This window comes from Telopea speciosissima, chromosome 10 (assembly GCF_018873765.1).
Source record: "Telopea speciosissima isolate NSW1024214 ecotype Mountain lineage chromosome 10, Tspe_v1, whole genome shotgun sequence".
Lineage (NCBI taxonomy): Eukaryota > Viridiplantae > Streptophyta > Magnoliopsida > Proteales > Proteaceae > Telopea > Telopea speciosissima.
Genome location: NC_057925.1, coordinates 33,177,946 through 33,192,314, shown reverse-complemented (window position 1 = coordinate 33,192,314; position 14,369 = coordinate 33,177,946). Strand labels below are relative to the sequence as shown.

The 14,369-nt window shown below is 40.4% G+C and overlaps 1 protein-coding gene across 1 annotated transcript; it reads left to right on the top strand.

Moving 5' to 3' along the window:
• Window positions 1-721: 721 nt before the first annotated feature.
• On the top strand, window positions 722-14,146 carry LOC122643485. Its single transcript, XM_043837103.1, has 3 exons — window positions 722-1,608; window positions 13,893-13,994; window positions 14,116-14,146. Exons 1-3 carry the CDS (start codon window positions 920-922, stop codon window positions 14,144-14,146), a joined length of 822 nt encoding a protein of 273 aa, XP_043693038.1. The 5' UTR covers window positions 722-919.
• The last annotated feature ends 223 nt before the right edge of the window (window positions 14,147-14,369 follow it).

The following is a 14,369-nucleotide window of genomic DNA, read 5'->3' as shown; positions in this document are numbered from 1 at the left end:
AGGGATTCAAATGCTTCTGATTCAGATATATTAAAATCAGAAGAGAATGAGAACTTAAAGGTCAAGGTTTCTGAAAAGTTGAAAAAAAAACCCAGTGCATGCTTGAAGCCAGAGTTAAAATACTATCCTAGGAACGGACTCAATGCTTGTAAAATCACCTCAAATAGGTCTGCAAATGTTAATATGCAACAGAAGGATGCATCAGATATCCTATTTCAGGTGCAGTCAAACTCTCATTGTCACTTTGAATGTGTTACCACCAACCTTCAAGCAGATGGAGTTGACTGCATTCCTCCAGAAAGAATTCAAACTTCTCAAGATTGTCCAGAAGAAATGAACCAATGTGGAAGTGCCTGTACTATCAATGATCAAGCAGAACAAAACCAAAATAGTACATCATCTAGGAGTAGTGATTCTGTGGACAAGTCAAATCTGCAGGAGGTGCAGTCTCCAGTTGACCTTCAGCTTCCAGTAATTAATGGACCTGCCAAACCAGAAACAAATAATCATCCTGAGGAATACAACATGCAAGAACATAGTTCTGGGTCAATCTTGCAGAAGTGGGTACCTGTTGGGAGGAAAGATGCTGAGTTAAAAAGCATGAGGATACCTGCCAATGCATCAGTATCAGCTCTTGAGGAATCAGTTACAGATAAATGGACTTTGCAAAGCAGTGTGGGAGAGGAATTAAGTTCCAGTTGTGAAACTCCTCCTTTAATGGAATGCATCTCTTGGGAAGGATTCTGGGAATATTAGTGATTCACTTTCTGATGATGAAGTCGGAATTCTGAAGCCCATAGGCCATAACACTTGCATATCCAGTGAGCGGAGTAGAATACATGATGTAGCAAACTGTGTTTCAGCTGATCTATACAAAGACTGTAGGAGTTCTGCATTTAAGACTGATTCACTTAAGAAAATGCAAGCAGTAAAAGATGCCTATACGTTACAATTAGCTTCTGAATCTGTTCAATTTGCTACTGGTAGTCCTCTTGCGGAGTTTGAGAAACTTCTTCATTCTGCTTCCCCAGTCATTGCCCAGAGATACAGCATTCAGCAATGTCAAACTTGCTGGCTAGAGCGCGTTGGTGCTTCCCTGTGCACGCATCAAATGCCAAATGTGCCTTTGGGAGGCCTTTGGCAGTGGTATGAGAAGCATGGGAACTATGGTTTGGAAGTTAAGGGAGAGGACTATCTGAACTCAAAGAGATTGAGTATTGATCGTTTTGAGTTCCGTGCCTATTTTGTTCCATTTTTGTCAGCAGTTCAGTTGTTTAGTAAATGTAGGAATCATCCGATGAATAATAGCACTGGGATTTCCTCTCCTGAGGTCTCTGAAGCTTGTGAAATGAATGAAGCATCAGAAAGTTCCTCACATATAGGCCAACATCCGATTTTTTCAGTACTTATACCTGAACCTTACAGACAGGACGACAAAAGCTCATCACAACCTGTGAGTCTATCATGTCTGTCAGAGTCTTCGTCAACACGTATCAGAGATTTGTTAAATGATCATTCGTTTGGTTCTGCATGCTGTGATGATCCTGAGCTCCTTTTTGAATATTTTGAATCCGAGCGACCTCAACAAAGACGGCCATTGTTTGAGAGGTAAGCCCCTTTTTGCCCCAATATTTTCCTTAATAGTAACCTGTCAGCACTTGCTTTTCGGTTCAATAGCAGTCAATGAAATACACTGAATTTCTTTCTGCAAAATATGACACTTCTCTGTTGACTCAAATTCCTAGTACCTTGATTTTATTATTCATAGAAGAAACTCTTTGAAGCTTTTTTGTGGTTCCTTTTACAAGCAGTTCACATGAATTGTTATGGTAATGGTATAACTTTTCATATTTGTAGTATGGATGAGAATAAAATTTCAGGTTCACTACTTTTTGAGGGGTAATTAAGAGAAGTGACATATAATTGGCCTCACATACAAATTATCCCTGCTTGAATCGATTTAAATACAAGTAGATAGGTTAATGATATCGGTCACCCACATCAATTATTTTTGATAAGATATGAGCTGTTCTAGAAATAGGTTGACTTTTTAGTACAGATTGGCAAGAAGGAAAAATCAGTCGATAAAAAAAAATGTTACACATACTTTGTGTCATTGATCAACACTAGTATAGTTGAATAGAGAAGGAGCCAATAGAAATATCACTGAGACAATAAATAGAAGTCAGCTATGTCAAGTAACCTTGTCAAGAAGTAAATGCATACTGTTGTATGATTATTTGATACAAGCAATTATTTCCATAATACACTGAAAATGTAGAACAAAGGAAGAAATATGGAGATGCAGACAAGGTTTAGAGTATCGGGTATCGTATCGGTCGGGTGATTTTAAGAGACGTATCATATCGGAGATACGTATCGAACAATACAAATACACAGAAATGGTCAAGATACACATGGAAATACACTTTTGGAACAAAAAATAATATAAATAAGTAATATATAACAAGTGTCATGCATAGACACTAAAACAGTGAATAATGTATAACCAAACAAGTGCATTAAATTGAAATTGTTATAAAAGATGTGGTTTCTTACATGTTGTAATGGTCTATAGCCATGAAGAGTATTGGATGATGCAAAGGATGATGTTGTAACACTCCTTGATTCGTTTTTTTAGTCTAAAAGTGTGAAATACCAAGATTAAATGCAAGATTCTAGACTCCTGGTTCAGAGTTTTCCTTCATTTTTTCGTTATATTAGGAGTTGTATTGAGTCTGTGAGTGAAAATGGCTTTTTTATGGAATGTATTGATGGGCTGATACGTATCAATATGTATCGATACGTATTAAACCATTCACAGAACCATTTACTGGATGTATTGATGGTATCGATACGTATCGGCCGTTACATTTCGATACATTTCCAATTTTTTTTAAAAGTGACGTATCGGTATTGACCGATACTGATATGTATCGGTCCGTATTGTATCGTATCGGTACCTGCAATCAGGAAATGAGCGAAGGCGCTGGCACGTTCTAGAGCGTTGTAGCGGGTTAGACATTAAGTGATGTCTCAACTTGGGAATGAAGGAACGTACTCCGAGCAGCAATTAGGTAGCCCACAAAGGCGTTAGGGAGGTAGCCTTCCATTCACTTCTTGCTCGGGGGGGGGATCAAGGAACAACCGGTGGAGCCATCGGTGTGACAAGCCCTTCTATAAAGCCTGCAGCTCAGGTTCATCAGACAATAATAGGTGTTGGTTGAACCGTGGGCCAAAGAGAGGAAATAAAATAACTAGAATGGCTTGTTGTATTGATAGAAAGGCCCCTGGAAGTTACAAATAAAGTAAGCTAGGCGATGTGGGACTAAACCCACACAGCCAACATAAACTTAACTAGATAAAATAACATAAAAAATACCCCAAAAGGACCAGAATACCCCCACGGTATTCTGGAGTACATATATTCTAACACTCCCCCTCAAGTTGGATTATACAAATATGAAAGAAGGAAGATCCAGCTTGGACTAAAGAAAAAACTCTCTCCATAACAATGCTAACACTCCCCCTCAAGTTGGTGCATATAAGGTACTAATGCCCAACTTGAAGAAAATAGGAAAAATAAGTTGTTGCAGAATCCAGCTCCAAAATGAATGCAGCTCCTAAATAGACCTTCAAGATCTTGTAAAAAATAAACCTTCAAACTTGGATAGACTTAATCAGCAAAAAGGCATCTCTCACCAATCTTTGTCCAATATTGAATCTCTGAATTATAATCTTGAAGATAAGTAGCTAGGGTAGCTATCAGATGAGTCAAGCAGCAGTAAAAAACAAGCAGCGGAAAAATCAACCCAATTTGTAGAACCTCATATAGGCAGGTAATAACCAAACATCTTCAAAAATAACCAAACATCTTCAAAACTTTTAACACCAACCTCCCCCTTACGGCAAACTTAACCCAATAACAAAGTAGATACCCCTTTGGCAATGGTGAAACTTCTGACCTTCTATGTTTTGCACCAAGTGTCCCTGCATGTTTTGCTCTCTGCAATGGCTGCAGGTATACTGTATATAATCCCCCCCCATGTGTAGTGCACGTGGACATATGAGAGATGATTTTAGAGATGGGGCAAAACACAACATTCTAGAATTTTTCAATGGCTGCCAAGTGTAATGGAAAAAGAAGAAATGGTAAAGAAGAGAATACCATTAACTTCCAAGGTGGTTATGGGGAATGCCAAAGGTATGTTTTGGGAGGTGGTGAAAGAAAAACAGCAGTGGGACAATGAAGTAGGAGTAAATTAGGCAACATAGAAAGCTCCAACCTTCTTCCATCAATCAAACAAACATTTTGGATGGAAACCCCTACAGGGGAGAAACTCCTAACTCCAATATTCAGATCTGAGAAGTATACAGATCTGACTTGAAGTAAGGAAATGCTCCATTTTTCAAGGCTTGATCAATCTTCAAACAGGGAGGAGCAATTGTGCGAAAAACTCCAAGGTAGAAACTCCCACATGCTAAACAGTACTAATGAAGATATCCGGACAGCAGTTGAATGAAGACGCTTCAACAAAAACTGGATCAGATCTGAATCAGTAACAATGCTAGGATTCAAGCTACAAAGTATGCTGAATTTGAACCAGAAAAGCTCGACATAACTGAATAGGTTCGTAGGTGCAGCCAATAACCGTGGAACATACTGTTGTAGTCCCAAAGAAGCTGATCTCCAGGGTAGCAGATTCGAGTCTTCCATAGCGAAAGAAATTCGATATCCAATAAGAGGAAACTCAGTCACAATCATAGGGCAGCATTAACACATCAACCAGTCATGCTTACAGAAGCCAATCAATGACACCAGCCAGATAGGTAGTGAAGCTCAAAATAACCAGCAAATACAAGATAAATTACCAAACAAATCCATAGGTAGTTGAAGCAGCCAGCCATAGAGGAATAAGTAAGTGAAATAGGTTGTAAATTGAAGAAACCAAGCCAACAGAATGAACCGTAATTTTTACTAAAAAAACCGAATGAATGATGCTGAATAATGGGCTGAATACTCCTCTGATGTTTATAAAACTCTCCTAAAAAAATCAGCAATAGTGGACTACCCTAACCCTTAGATCGATTATAGCCAGGGTTTTGTAAAAAACCCTGAAAAGGAATACAAAGTGAGGATGACTTGTCAAAGGTGCTTGCTTATTGTAATACATGCTGACCACAACTGCTGGAATGGATCTCCAGTTCGAATGACCAATCTCCTTGGTAATGGAGACTTGATCTTCATGTGGGAGAAATACCAAAAAATTGCAGAAAAGGAGGGCAGCAGCTGTCTTGGGCAGTAGACCTTCTTCAAGCCATAAATAGTTGAAGTAGAATGTCCTTCTTGGTGGTAGAAACACCAACAAAAAACTCCAATAGCCGCAAACAATCCTAACCCTAAAATCGATATGGGTCAGGGTTTTGAAAAACCCTGAAAAGAAGGATCGATTGGGGTTAGGGGTCTTCAAACGCTTGGAAAGAGGCAAATACTGAGGTTGAGTGGTCTCTATAGGTGGAGTAATCATCCTTCAGAAAGACAGCAAGAATTCAAACTTGTAACCCTAATGTCGATTTGAGTTAGGGTTTTAACAGGGAACCATTAAAGGCAGGATGAGAAGTTTTTGCTGTAGGGACAGATCCAGTCATCAGATTGTGTTCAAATTAAGGTCAATTAGGGCTTGGATTAGTTGGGAAATATCTCTGAAATATTGGCTGCATCTGACAAGGGAAACCCCAAAATCGATTGGAGTCAGGGTTTTGAAAAACCCTGACAAGGTGAAATCGATTTGGGGATTTAGGCTGGAAAAAAAAAATTGATGGAGATAAAGAAAAAGGGAAGTTAGGTTTAGGAATAGGGTAGAATAGGGCTGGAAAAAGGCTGCATAGGGTGTTCCTAAATTAGAGGATCAGGTTTATAGAGATCTGATCTCAAAGAAGGGAAACTCCAAATCGCCGATGAGGCTTCTAGCAGGTTTTTTAGTAAAAAACTATAGAAGAGAAAGGGAGACAGCACTAAATCATCGATATTATGTTTACCTCATTAATGCTGCCCCTGTTTTTGGGCTGAAAGGGAGAAGAATAGGAGCAGGAGAAAACCGAGAAAAGGGAGAAGAAGAGGAGAGATCGATTGGAGGAAAAGAAGGGAGAAAATAGGGTTTTTTCTCTCTAACCTAGATCAGACCAGCTTTGATAGCATGTTGGTTGAACCGTGGGTCAGAGAGAGGAAATAAAATAACTAGAATGGCTTGTTGTATTGATAGAAAGGGCCCTCTATTAGGGAAGTTGCAAATAAAGTAAGCTAGGCGATGTGGGACTAAACCCACACGGCCAACGTAAACTTAACTAGATAAAATAACATAAAAAATACCCCAAAAGGACCAGAATACCCCCACGGTATTCTGGAGTACATATACTCTAACAATAGGCTTTAAATCATGGGTGCAGAAATTGTATATTTCTTATGGGTCTTTAGGAAATTCATTATGCCAAGCTAACCAAAAAAATATGGAAAATCGAAGTAGTTCTTCTTCAAAGGCTAATAAGAAAAACCAGTGTAAAGCTTGGGTCCCTTCCCCATTGTTGGTCATTTCAACTCTAAAGCTGCTTGGAACCTTATTAGATCCAGCAGACCCCCGGCCCCTTGGAGGAAGCTTGTCTAGTTCAAGCTTTATATTCCCCGCCATTACTTCACAATCTGGCGTGTCTTCACAAACTGCCTTCGAACGCAGTCCTTTCTTGGCCACCGCCAGATCCAGGTCTCTCCTTTGTGCAACTGTGTTGCCTATGCGGAAATGTGATAGAAGACTTGAACCACCTTTTCTTTGCTTGCCCTCTCTCCGCTTCCATCTGGAATGACATCCTTGCAAAATGTTGCCTTGGACGCGGAAAATTCTTCCCTTCTCCAGGAAGTGGATTTGGATAGACATCAGGTTCGAGAACTCGGTTTTGGTACTGGTTTTGCTCAGCCAGAAAACTGAGTTGGGCCGAGATCTCAGTAAGTTGGTGCATTTTTTTTTAAAACTTGGTAGCTGGTTTCGGTGGGTTTTTTACCAAGTTTGGTCATGAAACTTGGTATACAGCCTATTATGGGTCATTTAAACACAATGGCACTATCAGATTGTCCAAAATCAAAGTCCAAATAGGAGTTTCACTTCGGACCCTAGTTTGGTAGGCTACGATGTACTAATAGGCCCTATTCTACACATAATTTAGTAATAGAAAGCAATCAAAGCATACAATTAATATAAAACAACTTAAATAAGCATTACAAATGTAAAAGTGTAAAATGCATCAATCTTATCATATACATCTATCATGCCAAGCCATTTTGCCGTAATATATAAGCCTCTGAATGTGCCACATAGGATTCCCGTGTCATAGTGCTATTGAAGAATCGCACGTAGTCTTCCACACAAGTCATATAAGTGTTGTCATCAACTAACCGAAGGTACCCTATCCTAGGGTATGAAAGAGGGGGTTGCGATGAGATCGATCCACTGCTACTGCCACCACCAGGCTATTGAAATACCATCAACATGTATGGCTTTGTTGGATGCAGCTTCTCCGCATAATCCGACAAATTTCCGGTGGAAAATGGGAGCAAAACCATGCAATTTGGGTGCGTGTATGTTCTCTGCCGAGACCAACAAGATCTCAACTAGTCTCGGTCGAGATGTGCATTATTTATACAGGGCCAGATGCTTAATTGAACCGAGATCTCCGTCGAGATATTGTAAATTTGTAATCCTTTAGTATCGCCCCTAATCTCGTCTCGCCATCTCAAAAAAATGAATTATTAGCGAGATCTCACCAAGATCGGTGAGATCTCACTGAGTTCTTGTTCCGACATGGCTTTTGGTGGCTCCTCTATTTGTGACACAGTCGGACAGCTGACTATTTGTGCAGAAATAAATCATATTTGGATGGAGCGTAACATCAAGAAATGGATCTCCAACTCTCAGCCTCTTCGTTAGATTTGGGACTTCATTTCCTTTGACATCAAAGCCAAGCTCTCTGTTGTTTCTTCTTCTTGTAATGATGCCCCAAGGAACATGCATGTCGTTGTATCCTTGGGTCTCCCCACCCCCTCTTCTTTCCAGCACTCTGCCTCCCCTATTTGAGGCTGAGTCTTCTTGTGCAATTGTATATTTTCCTTCTCTCCCCTTTTCGGTGGCTTCTGTAGTCCTCTTTTTCTTTGGTAATGAAGTTTTTATTTGCCCAAAAAATAAAAGAAAAACCAGTCCCAGTCAAATGTGGTGGGCTAGGAGGTTGGCAGCCATCAGACCTAGAAGTAGGAGACATGCAAAAAGAAGATATTAGAGCTATTTTCTTAATGAATCAGATAAGGAGAGAGATTGGGTGGGGAGAGATAGAGAAAGAGGGAGAGGCATGTGGCTACTAAGATTGTTAGGTAATTTTTTTTGGGTGGGGGTGGGGGTGGGGGTGGGGGTGGGGGTGGGGAGGGGGGAGAGGCAAAGAGGTAGAGAGAGCTCATATGCCAATGATAGAGGGGGGGGAGAGAGAGAGAGAGAGAGCAATACAATGGTAAAATCCATTTAAAACAAAAGAAAAAGAGAGAGAGAGAGAGAGAGAGAGAGAAACAAAACAATGGTAAAATCCATTTAAAACAAAAGAAAAAAAAAATTAATTGTGGTTTGAGCATTTGGGAGCCTTGGCAGTGAACCAACTCTAAGGGCTATTGTTTTTTTTTGGGGGGGGGGGGGGAGGGGAGGGCAAGAGAGAGTCAAAGACGTGTAGAGAGCTAGTTCAGAATCAGAGATTGAGTAATGATGTTAGTTATCATTATGACAGAGGTCTACTTTATTTATGATGACAATGACAACCCAAGGGCAAAATAGTAAAAGAGGGAGAATAATAAAACCCCAAAGTAACCTAAGGTAAAGCAATAATATTCCAATTCCCAGTTCTCAACACTCCCCCTCAAGCTGGTGCAAATATAACAAACATGTCCAACTCGGAGACTAGTGCGTAGAACACCTTACAATTAAAGCCCTTAGTGAATACATCAGCTAGTTGATTAACAGAACTAACAAATGAAATGCTGATGACTCCTTGTTCAAGCTTCTCTTTGATGAAGTGTTTGTCAATCTCAACATGTTTTGTTCTTTCATGCTAGATAGGATTGTTAGCAATACTAATGGCAGCCTTGTTGTCACAGTAGAGGCACATAGGATCTTCAAAAACAATTCCCAAATCACTCAATAATCCCTTGAGCCACATGAGTTCACAAATCCCTTGTGCCATGGCACGTAATTCGATTTTTGCACTGGAGCGAGAGACGATTGACTGTTTCTTGCTACACCACGTGGCAAGATTTCCTACAATAGCCGGAAGTGGATTGCCTATCATCAATGGATCCAGCCCAATCAGCATTTGTGAATATTTCCTACCTTAGGTTCCCATTGTTGGAGAAGAGAATTCCTTTTCCAGCTTCCAGGGGCAGATTTTAAATACGTCTGTATACGATGCACTGCATCAAGGTGAGATGTCCTTGGACCATGGGGAAATCTACTGACGATGCCCAAAACATAGGCGATATCGGGTCTAGTTACTCTAGTATGAGACAGGTAAATCAGCCGTCCAATGAATCTCTGGTATTGTTCTCTGTCAACAGGATCACCCATGTCACCACTGATGATTGACCTCAATAGGAGAATCTGCAGGCTTGCAAACCAACATGTCATTTTCCTGGAGAAGGTCTCAGACATACTACCGTTGTGAGATGAATATGCCCTTATCTGACCTTACAACTTCAATTCCCAGAAAATACCGAAGAAATCCGAGATGCTTATTTTCAAACTCCTTTGCAAGTAGTGATTTTAGATGGGAAATTTCATCATTGCTATTCCCAGTGATCACTATATCATCAACATACACGATGAGGGCTCTGATCTGGGTTCCATCTCTTTTCACAAAAAAAGTGTGGTCAGCCTGACTCTGTCGATATCCAAACTTCTGCATGGCTTTCAAAAAATGACCAAACCAGGCCGTAGGACTTTTTGGGACCATATAGGGACTTCTTTAACTTGCAACTTTGGACAGCAGCAGAAGGGAATGAAAAGCCAGGAGGCAGGTCCATTTAGACTTGTTCAAGGTCTCCATTCAAGATAGGGAAAATCTGGTTGGATATAACTAGTGCAGGCTCTGATTAAGATGAAATTAACACAGGCAAAATCTGCTTTAGATTCTACTGTAAGGAGGAAGTCAACACCATGGAACAAGAACTCAGCTAGATCTCGCCGAGATCTCTCTAAAAACTCACTATTTTATGATGGTGAGACGAGATACTATGCAATACGAAAATATTACATCATCTCGCTGAGATCTCAGTTTGACCGAGATCTCAGTTCGACTCGATTGGGCCAGCCTTTATATAATTCTAGATCTCGACCGAGACCAGTCGAGATCTCGCTAATCTCGCTGGTCTCAGCAGAAAACAACCCCCCCCCCCCCCAAATTGCATGGTTTTGGTTGGATTTTCCACCGGAAATTCGTCGGATTGCATGAAGAACCTGCATACAACATCAAATTTGTTACATCGACAACAAATTCAAAGAAGTTTGAAGAAGTTTGGTGGATTACAAGGCAAACCATTTTTCCCAAAATCTATTTTTTTTCCAAAAAATGTGTCCAAATCTTGGTGGTTGGGTGTTAAATGTCAAATTAATATATGTTACACATCTTTGGCCAATCTGACTTCATGGAGTCCAATTTTTGCTAATTATTTTTTAAAAAATTTCTGGAAAAAAAAAAGGAATTTCTTGCAAAAAAAAATAGAAAAAATAAGGTCATATTCTTTGACGACATATTCACAGTCCCAAGCCAGCCATATATGCCGATGGTATTTCAACAGCCTGGTGGCAGTAGCAGTGGACCGATCTCATCACAACCGCCCCTTCCATACCTTAGGATAAGGCACCTTCAGTTAGTTGTATAGTTATCAAGGTGACCATGGCGTTTGAGGGCCTTCCTATGTGCCTTGGCGATAGGGTGGCCACCAAGCGTCACCTTGGCGAACAAGGCATTCTAGTGTTCTTTTTTTTTTTTTTATATAACATTTTATTTGGCACAAATAGCATATTAATTTTTATATAATGCTTACTTATATACTAAATAAATATGAAAGAATTTCAGTACATAATCAAGGAATTGCAAAATAGCATAATCACAGAATTACAAAATCAGTGGATCAAATAATCACATAATTACAAAATCAATGAATCACATAATTACTTACTCACATAATGACAGAATTACAAACTCACATAACCACAGATTAAATAGTTACATAATCACAGACTGCATAACTTATAATAACAGATGCATTTCATAAATTATACTAAGAAATGCACAATTTACATTGAATAACAGAAATTACAGCAGCAGCTACTCCGGCAGCAGCCAAAGCCACCGACCACCACTAGCAGAAGCCAGCCATAGAAGAAGAAGATATAAGTCAATAGGGCTGCAACAGGGTCGGGTTGGGCCTTTTAAAACCCCAACCCAACCCGGAGTCTCCTTAGCTGGGCCCAGGCTCGACCCGGCCCTGACTCAGGGTCAGAAAAATCCAACCCTGACCAGCCCTTAGGGTCAGGCCGGGCTGACCCTGATTGACCCTGATAATGGGGGGACAGAGATATGCAAGGGCTGGGGAAGCTGGGAAAGGGAGATGCATGGACTGGGCAGGCTAGGAAAGGGAGATGGGTTGGCCAAGCTGGGAAGAAGAATGAACAGGAAGAAGACAGGGTCGGGTTGGGCCGGGCCAGGCGGGGCTTAGCCCGACACCTCAACCCTGACCAGGCCTGACCATGACTTAGGGCCAGAAATTCCCAACCCTGACCTGCTGTCAGGGTCAAGGTATCTCAACCTGAGCCCTGTTCGGGCTCAGGGCGGGTTCGGGCCACCAGGGCCAAACTTGCACCCCACTATAGGAGAATAAGAAAAAAAAAGTAGAAGACGGTCAGACCTGGAACAAAGAAGAGGAAGAAGCTACAAGAAGAAAAGGAAAAAATGCAGATGCCAAAGCCACTGGCCCCACTAGCAGAAGCCAACCATAGAAGAAAAAGGTAGAGGAGAAGAAAAGAAGAAGCTAGAAGAATAAAAGGAAAAAAAAAGCAGGGCAGAAAGAGGGTTTCAGATCGTTCATGTAGAAAGAGGGTTTTAGACCGTTCAAGTAGAAAGCGGGTTTTCTTTTCAGAAGGAAAAAAAAAAAAGAAAACAGAAACAGGAGGAGGAGGACGGAAGAACTTGAAGGACAAAAGAAGGCAAAAGAAGAAGAAAAGGAAGAAAGGAGAAAGAAAGTCGAAACATACCTGAAGAACTTGTTTGTGCTGAACAGTAGCATCGGAAGCGGCATCTGCAGCGGCGTTGGCAGCAGCAACGAGTTCCTTCCCTTCTTTCTCTTCGCCTTTTTTTTCCTCCATCCCTTCTTTCTCTCTTCGATCCCTCCTTTATCTGTGTTGTGTTTTATGATATGCTTAAATGTATCTGCAGTATATCTAATGTGGTATAAAATCCAATCTAAATGCTAAAAAGGGTATAATTCCTTTTATACAAAAGTATGAAATGATTTAGTGCATCTACAGTGTATTGAAGCTACATACACATCCAATAAAAACATTAGAAAAAGCATCAAATTAATATAAATTAAAAAAAAAAGCTTGATAGACGATGCCTAGGGACCTTAGGCATCCCAAGGCGCCCTAGGCAACACCCAAGGTCCCAATGCGCCTGCCTTAATGACTTAATGAAAGGCGACCAACTGCCCAGCCCTCAAAAAAAGCCTGAACGCCTAGGCGACGCCTTGATAACTATGGTTAGTTGATGACATCAGTTATATGACTTGTATGGAAGACTACGTGCGATTCTTCAACAGCACTATGACATGGGAATCCTATGTGGCACATTCAGAGGCTTACATGTTGTGGCAAAATGGCTTGGCATGATAGATGTATATTTTAAGATTGATGTATTTTACACTTTTACATTTGTAATGCTTAGTTAAGTTGCTTTATATTAATTGTATGCTGTGATTGCTTTCTATCACTAAATTATGTGTGGAATAGGGCTTATTAGTACATCGTAGCCTACCAAACAAGGGTCCAAAGTGAAACTCCTATTTGGACTTTGATTTTGGACAATCCGATAGTGCCATTGTGTTTAAATGGCCCAAAATAGGCTCTATACCAAGTTTCATGACCAAACTTGGTCAAAAACCCACTGAAACCAGCTACCGAGTTTTAAAAAAAAAAGCACCAACTATCCGAGATCTCACCAAGATCTTGGCCCAACTCGGTTTTTTGGCTAGGTGAACACCGTTTGACCTTGCAGATTCAATGATTTGGTTATATGACTAATGAAGGAGATCAGTTGCAAACTGTGGAACGTGAAGACCACAATCAAGAGATATAGAAGATATAACCTGTACATTATGCTTCCTAGATATTAATGGAAGGGAGTTGTCAACAAGCCTAACCTTATTTTTACCTAAACACACAGAATAGGAGTCAAAACAATGACTACCAGTCATGTGGTCTCTAGCATCAGAATTGATGACCCAAGAAGGGGAAGCAACAGAAGTTGATGCATGGAAGGCGAAAGCCAAGGTACCCGACTGAGCAAATGAAGAGGTGTCTGTGGATGGAGAGCTGTCTAACTGCGCCATAACACTATTGAATCTTTTTCCTGACCATAGCTGTAGCGTTTGATTAATTACTTTTGGGTTTAATTAGTATCGTTTTACATCTTTTTTTGGTCTCTTGTGGTTCTTCACATTAGCTGGAGATGCAACTTGAGAATTAGCTGTTGTTTCAAGTTGCTTTCATCGTTTGATTTGGAACTAAATCTTGATCCTTCTCTTGTCTACCTAGGGTAAAAGAGTTGGTCAGAGGTGGAACTTCAAATTGCCGAGCTTATGGAGATCCAACAATGCTAAACTCCTTGGGTCTGCATGATCTGCACCCCTCTTCTTGGTTAGTAAAAGAACTACAACCTTGTTAGCTGTTGATATTCTGAAAATTGATGCTTGAAGTGGCGTTACATGGAATATAGTATGAGATTTGACTCAAACCTTTTGACATCATTACATTTCAGGTATTCTGTTGCTTGGTATCCTATTTTATAGGATACCAGATGGTAATTTTCTTGCTGCTTTCTTGACTTACCATTCACTTGGCCATTTGGTTAGCAGAAGTGCCTCATCTGATTCGTTTGGTGGGGATAATTGTATAGTTTCTCTGGTTGTGGGTCTTCAAAGTTACAATGCTCAGGTACATATGATTTTGTGCACTTTTCCGCTGATGTCCTGAATCAATTACCTGCAGATTAATTATCGTCATGGTGTTGGA